The following is a 10,692-nucleotide window of genomic DNA, read 5'->3' as shown; positions in this document are numbered from 1 at the left end:
AATAATGAGTGCTTCATTCCCACTGTATGATTAATTATTTTGTGTTGATGCATGCAAAAAACCGGTGAGTAAGTGTGAATACCTGAAAAAAGGATGTAACAAAAAGGTGTCAGTATGGAAAAACATAGTCAAGATCAGGAATCAAATCCTAGACCTTTGTAAGCGGGACCACTGCATGTAGACAAATAAACAGCTTTACAGTTCGTGGTGTATTACGTATGTAGATTGGTAATTAGCTGTATTTCATTAAGCAATTCCAAATAACAGACCTTATCAGCCATGCGGGGTACCAATATAAACAAAATTGTTAATGTTTAAATACATAGCAAATGCATAATAATATTGTCTAAATCTGTACTGCTGACATAACCATAATGATGCAAATACCACAACTCTACAATACTTAATAATTATGGTGGGGAGGGGATTGTAAATTCCAAACTTGTTAACATATTCTAAGCTGTTTTTATTCTTGAAAGGAATGCATGAGTTCAATTCATTACTTGCAACATCAATAACTCCTTAGCCAGTCTTTTAGCAGCTGTCTTCATATTCAATTGATCCAAGGCAGTGACCAGTTTACAGTAACAACTAGTAGGGTCAGCTCTCGACCACAATAGTAACATCTGATGACAACTATCCTGTACTCTACGGTGATCTATCCTGATTTCCTCTAGTCGTTGTGCTGGTAGGCCGAGTTTAACCCCGATACTCCACCATTCTGTTGTCCAGTCTTGTGAGTACACTAACAACTCACTGATATCAACTGGTGTGTGTGAACTGTGATTAGCACCTGTAATTATGCAGTAAATTTTGTGAACTACAAATATGTCAATACACTCCCAATAGAACAGTCTGTGTACACTGAAAACTCTATGTCAAGGTTGAATTTTAAAAAAATCATATACAATTCATGACTCACTTATTAGATCAGAGAGAGGCACTGGTTCCCCTTGAGAAAGGCCCATAATACTGAAATCATTTTTGAGAGGCTAATAGAGTAAAAGTACACCGTAAATTTTGACATCATATCAACAACACTATAAGCAACCTAAAAAATTAATATTTTACCTCTACAACAAGTCTATTGTCTATTTAAACTATTCAGTTTGTACAGATGTATTATATGTCATAGCTCTATAATTATCATTGTTTTAGGCTACAGGACAATTGAGTCCTGTAGACCTATGTGTGCTAGTGAACATGAATTTTGGTAGCTACAGATCTTTAAATGCTCTATGCTTCAAACTATACAAATTGTCTTCAAGAAACAAACCTTAAACCAAACTGTATGCTCTTCTGTTAATCTGCTGGGTTGACCTGAAAGTTTACAAATACTATGAACATCTGAATCACGTAATGGAAAAGACACTTCAGACATCACAAAACAATTGTTGCAATGATGACACTCCTGACCAGAGCACTGAAAGCCAATGCAAAAATCAGTAGAGAGACTCATAGTCTTGCAGACTTCCTTTAAAAGATTTACAATGACTTTTCGCACTTCACAGTGGACAGTGGTGGTTGTGAAGGGATTCTGGTGATGAATCTGAATCCGACAATGAGTCAACTTATCATGAATGCTAACCCTGTGTCCAGTGGGCAATGTAAATGTGGCAAAATTTGAGAACACATCTTTGTGTTCTTCAGTAGAACGACACAGACACTAATGTGTGGCAGTATGTTCAGAATTCATCAAGCACACCACAAGACTGCAGAAAACTCCTCTTGGAAATGAGCCAGTTGAACACTGTATGTCGATTGCTTCGTATTGCTTAGTACCATAATTGGCAGAAAGAAAATCTTCACACGACTTTGTGTAGTCTTCAATGCTGGGTAGGACACAGGGCATGAAGTAATGGTCATCAGACAGAGGTGACACAATATTTAATGACATCAAAAGCTGCAGTAAGCCTTGTGGATTAATATCATCACCAAGATTGGGGTGGCTTAATATTTCCTTGGAAAATATGCCGCAGTATCTGAAATTATTGAATTCTACCGGAGTAAGACCAGCACCTGTAAAACTGAGCTCCACCAACTTGGAGGCTTTGGTAAGGATGAAGTTGTTGTCAACAATGATGATATCTTTCAGGTAGGGAATGTTGTGATAGTAAAGCAATAGGCTGAGGCTATGAAAATATTCCAGCATAGCAAGAAATTCATCTTCATCTGAAAAATGGTAACTATAAATTGCAGCATCCAGTACTCCTTTGTAAGCCATGAATTTGACATCATTAAGATTACACTGCTCACGGATCCATATTTCTAAATGCATCCACCTAATGGGAACTTCATACACTGAGCGATCAGCATCTTTGCATTCTGTCGTATTCAACGGTGCTCTACGGATCTGCTGAATGACTTTATCCTCTAAACCAGGAAAGCCAGCAACAAGGTTATTCACTGGAAAAAGAACCTTCATATATGTATCTTTAGGTGCAACAATTGAGGTATAGCCAGACTCACAGACAAGATCATTCAGCTGCTGATCTATGGCAGTGATAGAAGCAGGAGACACCATATCTTTGTGAGTACCCACACAGAGAACACGAGTGGCCTTACTACCATTTGTTACACTAGTGTATGTACTAATGTTAGCCATTGTATGTTTGATAAGGTCAGCGATGGACTGGTTCGTTTGGTGAGGGTTGGTGAACACTCCCTCTGGGCAGTGGTACTCTTCAAGTGGTAATGGCTTCCAAATGCAATCAGCTTCATCTGTCATCTTGAAAACAACCATCACAAGGGAAGGATTACGGATGAATATTGGATAAAGGTTGAGGAAGGCTTTCTGGCCACCACTGTCTATGATGGTTACAAAGGATTTAATACCTTTGTCAGTGTGGGATTTGTTGGTGACAACATTGGCAACAACTGCATCATCAAGTGAATCAGATCTTTCTCTGGAATTTTCTTTTGGTCTTTTTGATTGGTTCTTCACCAAATTTTTAAAGGTTTTAAGAAATTTCCCTTTTTTGATTGGGGTACTGCTGGTTTGATCATGCACAACTGGAGTAATAGCATCAGCTATATTCTGTACCTCATCATTGAAAGTCAGTTCAGACCACATAAACATGTCACCAGACACGATTAACTTTGAACTGAAGGTAGCACCTTGTGAGCTGTATCTACGAATTGGCAATGGCTTGCCCAGTAAATAGTGAGACAGCGAGGACTTTCCAACCCCAGGTGGTCCAATGATTAGAACAGTCAGTAATTGTATCAACACTGTTCCATAGTGTTTAGCTGATATATAAAGCTGTTTGATGCGACTCTGTCTCTGTAGAAACATACATTTCATTATTTTACAGATAAATTAATATGCAGGATACATCTTCTTACTTCTTCTGCTGCTTTTATCATTTTTGAAATTGTATGCTTTCTCTGATCCTCTGCCATGTCTCTAGGTGTCCATCCTCTCTGTAATAGATAATAAACACAACTATTATTAATCATTAAAATGAGGAGGATCCTTTTATGACAAAACAAGTACACAAAAATTAGAATTTTAAACTAGAGTAGGGACCATAGCACACCGATAAAAAGTACTGAAACAAGTTGGAGTAGTCCATGATATTAAATCACAGTAAAACAATAAGAAGGAAATGCACAGTAGGGATAGTATAATGTATACACTTTAACATAACCAAACGTCCAACTCCAAAAATTACAAAACAGTACTATGGTTTTTCCCATATTGCTGCATCCCTACTAGTTACATACAACTAAGATTTACATTGTGTGAACATGTCCTCCATCCTTTTATGCAAAATATGCAAAACCTTAGCGTATGTTTAATAACTGTACCTATTATGGCTCCGTATAGTCCTTTGTTTTTAATTACCTACTTGGCCACAAATTTTGCTTACATTCTGAGCTGAAGTAAGTCTAAAAGTGCAAAAATTAAGAGTTATAAGGCTGTTATTGAGTTACTTTCTTGAAGGCAGTATTTAGTTAATTAGTTAATTAGTTAGTTAGTTACAGTAGTTATATGTAGTTAACCAGTCAGTAAAAATAATCCACGAAAAATTCAAAACAACTTATTGGAAGTATTTTGGGTTGCACCGAAGGCATTTTTTGGCCTTGATTGTGCCTGATCATGCTATTGCCAATGCACCATGAATTAGGCATCGTGAGGCTGGTTTCTTGTCAATGTGAAAATGTGCAAACCTTTATGGTCCCTACTATGCAATACAGAAAGTAGCTGCAAATACATATCACTCTACACACAGCATGCCACAAGCACACACACACACACACACACACACACACACACACACACACACACACACACACACACACACACACACACACACACACACACACACTCCTACACACTAGGGCTGGAACGAAGGTCAATTTTTACCATCCGAAGGTTTGGAACTATTATTGAATGAAGGTTCGAAGCTTTGAACATTTCAAAGGTATAAAATAAGACTTAGAACATCAACTTAATGTAATTATTATTGTGACTTATTTTCTACAGGGACTCACTGTAAAGACAAAGATTTATGAAACTTTACACGAACAGCTTATGGATTGCACATCAGTTTGTACTGAGTTGTAGTTTAAATGTACTATATAGATATAAATGTGGTGTAAACAAATGACAGTTATGACACATGGTACTTTTACTACTTTACAACAAATTACTCAAGTTCTTGATACTTTAAGATAATTTACTTAAGTTCTTGTTTAAAAACACTAACGCATCGACATGCTTTGGCTTCAAGCAACTTCTCAGTTTACTACTTTACAACAAATTACTCAAGTTCTTGATACTTTAAGATAATTTACTTAAGTTCTTGTTTAAAAACACTAACGCATCGACATGCTTTGGCTTCAAGCAACTTCTCAGTTTTGTAACAGTTAAACCTGCTTTGGAGAAAATCCTTTCTGAGGATGTTGATGTAGCGGGCATACACAACAAACGCTGAGCAACAGAAGATAAACTTTTGTAATGACTGGAATTTTCTTTCCACCAAATAAGTGGGTTTTCCTTTCGAGATATTGGCAATTCAGCAAAGTATTTTTCAAGTTCACTATTAAATGTACAAGGTTCCATTGTAAGATTCTCAGGGCCAAGTAGCTTGTCCAAAGCAGTCAATTTTTGGTTTTTTGGTGTGGCAGGAGAAAAATAACCAACACTGTCCTCACTTGTGTACATTTCCATCAATTCTTTGAGAGATTGCTTAAGTTTCCTAGCTTCACTTTCCTCTTTGTATTTTGACAAAGTAATGTGTTTAAACCGAGGATCAAGTAGTGATCCCATCAACATAGGATGTGCTGAATGCAGCGATGTCAACTCAAATCTCTCTATTAATTGCGTTGCCACAGTTTCCTTGAATTCTCTAATCACTTTAGAGTCAGATGATGACTCCTCTCTGGGAAATTCGAGGTGATCAAGTAAGCCATATACAATGGTAAATACTGAAGAAATAGAAACATTTTCTTCATAACTAAAAAATGTAGTGGCGACACTGAATTGCTCAAGAACAGGCACAAGATCCTCAACAAGCTTCCATTGTTCAGTCTTGAGATCCAAGTAACGGTCACTTCTTTTTGTTACTGATTCGTCAGATAGCACTGCAATTACAGGCCAACGGAGCTTTAACAGACGTTTAAGCATTTCGTATGTGGAATTCCATCTGGTGGCACAGCTATTGACTAGCTTCTGTGCATCAATTTTCATTTGATCCTGCTTTTCTTTCAGGGCTACTGTTGCTACCACACTGTGGCTGAAATGACCAACAATCTTCTTAGCAGCTGCTATTAGTCTGTCAATAGCACTGATGTTTAATCCAGCCAAAACACACAACTGTAGTCTATGGGCTACACATGGAACACTCTGCCAATTGTATTCATCTGTCAAGATACGCACAGCAGCTTCCATATTGGCTGCCTGGTCATGACTGACTGTCAAAACATAACGAAGAATTCCCCACCTCTCAGTTATCTCTTTCAGTTTCTCGGCAATGTTCACTCCAGTGTGTCTCTCAGGAAATGAAACTGTTTCTAGCACAAAATTCTGCATTTTCCAGCTTGCATCAATGTTAATGAACAGTCACTGTCATGTATGCTTCAGTGGCCATACTAGTCCAAATGTCAGTGGTTATAGATACACAAGGAGCTTCCGCTTCCAGGCGAGTTTTCAGTTTACCTTTGCATGTCTCGAATTTGTGGTTTATGTCACTCACGAAATTCTTACGGCTGGGTAAAGTGTAATCTGGTTCCAAATAACTTAAAAGAGTTCTGAACCCTTCACATTCGACAATCCTAATTGGCCGTAAATCTTGCACTATCATCTGGCTCACTCTGTCAGTAATGTTCTTCGCACGAGCTTCGCTGCATTTCATTCGCTTCACAAAATTGTTCATCGTTGTACACGAAGTTGTTGGCTTGCTCGTGGTGGAATACTTATCTGAATGCTTTGCCTCCAAATGGTCTCGTAGATTTGTTGTTCCTCCCGAGTACGAGAGTTCTTTGTCACAAATTGAACAGACAGCTTTTCTTTTGTCCGCAGATTTACTAAAGTGTTTCCAGACGTCTGACACTTTCCTTCCAGTAGTATCGTCGTGTCCTCTTACGTTTCCAGTGCTCGAATCGCCAATGTCTTTGCGGTTATTACCCGAACTACTGCTGGCTTCTCGTAACGCCATTTTCTTAATTAACACCACGTGTTAGAATGCGCATGCGTATAATTAAACATGTGAACCTTTGAGTGTGTTATAACTGCTTCGGAGTTGGTGCAAGCTTCGAAGCTTCGAAACCTTCGGAGCCTTCGTTCCAGCCCTACTACACACACAATCGATTATCCTACACACACACACACACACACACACACATACACACACACACACACACACACACACACACACACAAACACACACACACACATGTAAACAGACAACACACACAAAGAAGCCTTCAATTACTATGCTATATGGTATGAACACATCTACCCAGTAGACCAGCACTAGGACACCTATGTACTACTCAGGTTCTATGAGTCAGTTGCTATGAGTCAGTATGGACAAACCCTCCTGGGGCAGGACTAGTAACCCACAGCATGTCTTACAGGTGAATATTTCGGCACCTGAAGTCCCACCTGGACCTTCAGCGACTATGCGAAACATGGAAAATTGGCACTTTCTCCCTAAGTTTACACCAGGTACCCACTGATGTTACAACTGGGTGGGCTGCTTCCTCAGTTGACATCATCTATATTCAAACAGCTGGGTAGACTGGAGCAATGTGAGTAAAGTGTTTTGCTCAAGGAAATAATAACACCACAACTGGGCATTGAACCTGGAACCTTTATCAGGCTGATGCTCTAGTCATTTGGCTATGCTGCCTCACACACAAACACGTACATGCACACCCACACGCACACACACTGAATATACACATATGCACAACTGCTGTTACCTTGTTCTTTATGGTTAAATCAATTGCAAAACTTAGCAATGTCTCAATCACTTTGTGTTCAGCTGCTTGCACAGCAAAGTGTAGAGCTGTCCAACCAGCCTGCAATGTAATGGATTAATGAACACAGAATTCGATTGCACATGTGTATACATGCTAATATATGGAAGTTGTTTATCATACAATTACATTAATATATGCAGTGGTTAATATCTACTTTTTACATTAATTTTGTATACTGTCACATTTTAATTACATACCTTATCCCGACAGTTAATATCAGCATAATATCTGTTGATCAATATCTCCACCATTTTATGCTGACCATCACGAGATGCACACATCAGTGGAGTACAACCATTCTACAGGGTTCATAAGGTGCAACATAAAGTTCATAATGAGAATAATACTTGTAGCTACACAGTAGAGACAATGGTCTTTTATTACGATATTATTATGATTAACTTTAAAACTGCAACCAATAAAGAGATGATTTTAAGGAATCGACACGCCTGTTTTATCTACAAAGTGGTCACTATGGAGTTACCCAAACAAACAACTGAATGGGTTCAGTGTACTCATTACATAAGCATTGAACATTGCATGAAGTCACTAGATTATAACTAATTAGTATTCAGTAAGTATTGTTACATAAAAGTCAATGGGGAACTTTAATTTAAATCCAGTCATCACTTTCTGTACTTATCGGTGGCTTCCCTGATACATCACTCCAGTGGGTTCTATCCTCCAAACAAGGCTTTTACAGTAATTAGACTATACCATATAATTGGTGAGCTTGCATGACTTATTGTGTGTCAGTGATATTATTAGTGGCTCTACATGTCTAAGGATTACATCATTTGGTAAGTGACTCAAGTTTAGGGAACTTTGTTGTTGTTTAACATATGTACTGTTCCGCAGTTACTGTAGTGGTATCATATATCTATGCAGGATGAATTGATGCAGGGTGGGACTTTTAATGTAGTAGCTATTTGTTCGGTTTCAGATGCCAATTTATATGTGCTATTAGTCTGGCACTTACTCATCATAACTCAAGTATCAAGCACACTTGTTGTATGAAGATAAGTTTCTATGAGTTCAAGGTGAGCTAGGGTTGGAGCAAGCGTCCTGACAAAGCTGGGCCAATCCTAGCTCACCTCAAACTCACCAAATACTTTACCTTCTTGCAGACAGCGAAGGAAATCATTATGCTTTACTGGCAAACTTTAGGTTAGCGTTAGGGTCAGGTTCAGCTTTGGTTTCTTCTTCACCCAGTCTTCTTAATACATACAGGTTACTGATTGAATCACATTTAAAAGATAAAAAAGGAAGAGAGCTGGGTAGCTACTGTAACAGCAGAGGCACAGCTGATATCACACTGGCCTTTAACACAGGTGGTCCAGGTTCGAGCCCTAGAAGTTTTTTTTTAATCATTTTGCCGACCTTTTTGTCTAACTTATTTTATTACATGCAGAACCAGACAATTATCCCCTTCTGACGGGGGTTCCACTATCATGAGATATGGTAATTGTAGCTTCTCTACAGTATTATACATAGTTGTATAATATTCCATAGAAAACAATCAAACTTTACTGTACACTCTTACCATTTAGGCCTTTACAAAAACACTGAAGCCTTTAGAAGTAGCAGTAATACCTTTAAGTGTCAAAACAATAATTAATTTTAGAGGTAGTCATCATGTATGTAGAGTAGATACTATGGTAGCTGTTTGAAGTTACACATTTCAAAGTAAAGAGAGGCAAAATGAGCATTTTCGCCACTACAAGGCTTGCAATTCTTTGACTGAGTTTAGTTTTACTGAATTTAATTATCAGCAGCCTGAAGCTCCTACAAAAAACCCCCCTTGTATACTCCCTTTGTAATGTGAGCAATATTATCACTCTCAACATCTGGTATTTTATTTATTTATTTAGTAAGACTTTACACCATTATTCTACTGAGAAGAATCTCTCCCTATTTATGTAAAAAGCTTCATGAACATGGCTTTTATTATTTTGGTATTTGAAGTACATACAGCACTACTATATTAGTACTGTATTGTCAATAGTGAATTGTTTTCAGAACATTTAGAAAATTTGTGTACCAGTTCATTATTGTTGGCCACTTTTATTCTTCATTGCCAGTTGAAGTCTAATAGGAGACTTGTAGTTGTTGAGTGTGTGGCATAATTTCAGTCCAGTTAGTATATCTTCTAAAGCTGGACAGTAAATTCAGAGTTTAAAAGTAATTTCAGAGTTTAAATACAAGTCACGGTGTTAAAATTAGATATGACAAGAATCTAGACACAAGAACTGTCTGAGCCAATGTATTGAGGAACTTGACATAAACTATGTAGATGATACAAAGAGTTAATAAGCATCCACACGTACAATTGTACACCTGAAGATATAAGTGTACATTTAATCACCACTTCAGTATACACCCAGGGGCAGCTACTGGAGGGTTTCCGAGGTTTCCGGAAACTGGTCACGTTCAGATCGAGGCTCTCTAATAGAGCAGTCAATCACTCTAATAAAGCAGTCACAGCATTTAGAACAGCAATTTAGCAAGCTAGCTATGTGGCTATAAACAGGAACTTTTACGTAGCTACTTTATCAGTGATATTAATACTTGGACTAGCTGTATGGTACACATACTATGCTTTGAAGTTTAGTCGTTAATGAGGTGTTTAAAATCCAGCGGGTAGGTATCTAAACTGGTTAGATACCCATGCAGACAAAACTATTTGTCATGTGCGCCATGTGTTTTGCTGGATTCCAGTCACAACAGCCATCAGAAATCATCGCTAGAGTGTGAAGAAAACATCTCTGGATAATAGAGATGATTGTATTCATCTAGGAAGCCTACCAGTGAGTTGTTTTAACAATAATTCGATCGGGAAGCCGCCATTATTGGCAGTGACCAGAACCGTACGAGCCATAGTCTAAATTGGTTATCGCCCAAATCCACGGTATCTTCGCTATTTTAGAGACCTTCGGAATGGCACATAATCACCTCGGGCTTTGCCCTCGGTGATTATTGTGCCATTCCTCAGGTCTCTAAAATAGCGAAGATATAGCTACCTTGATTTATGCGATAACCTACACATGGTTAGTGGAAGGTAATTATTCTCAGCAGGCAGTTACTTTTTTTTGGTCTTCACTAAAAGTCTACTGCTATGCTCTTGATTAGAAACCAGTCCCTAAAAATCCTGGAGCCGCTTATGATACCCATGACTGAATAATCTCAATTAGGGATTAAACC

General features: G+C 38.1%; 1 protein-coding gene across 1 annotated transcript; it reads right to left on the bottom strand.

The window, feature by feature from the left end:
- Positions 1 to 319: 319 nt before the first annotated feature.
- On the bottom strand, positions 320 to 7,742 carry LOC136253795 (uncharacterized). The gene is made up of 6 exons (XM_066046453.1): positions 7,689 to 7,742; positions 7,432 to 7,530; positions 3,346 to 3,423; positions 1,277 to 3,283; positions 923 to 992; positions 320 to 793 (listed from the first exon to the last, which is right to left on the bottom strand). Exons 1-4 carry the CDS (start codon positions 7,740 to 7,742, stop codon positions 1,667 to 1,669), a joined length of 1,848 nt encoding a protein of 615 aa, XP_065902525.1. The 3' UTR covers positions 320 to 793; positions 923 to 992; positions 1,277 to 1,666.
- Between the last annotated feature and the right edge of the window lie 2,950 nt (positions 7,743 to 10,692).

The sequence above is a fragment of the Dysidea avara genome, chromosome 4 (assembly GCF_963678975.1).
Source record: "Dysidea avara chromosome 4, odDysAvar1.4, whole genome shotgun sequence".
NCBI classification, from domain to species: Eukaryota; Metazoa; Porifera; class Demospongiae; order Dictyoceratida; family Dysideidae; genus Dysidea; species Dysidea avara.
Note: the sequence above shows the minus strand (reverse complement) of the source record. Positions and strands in the feature narration are given on the sequence as shown.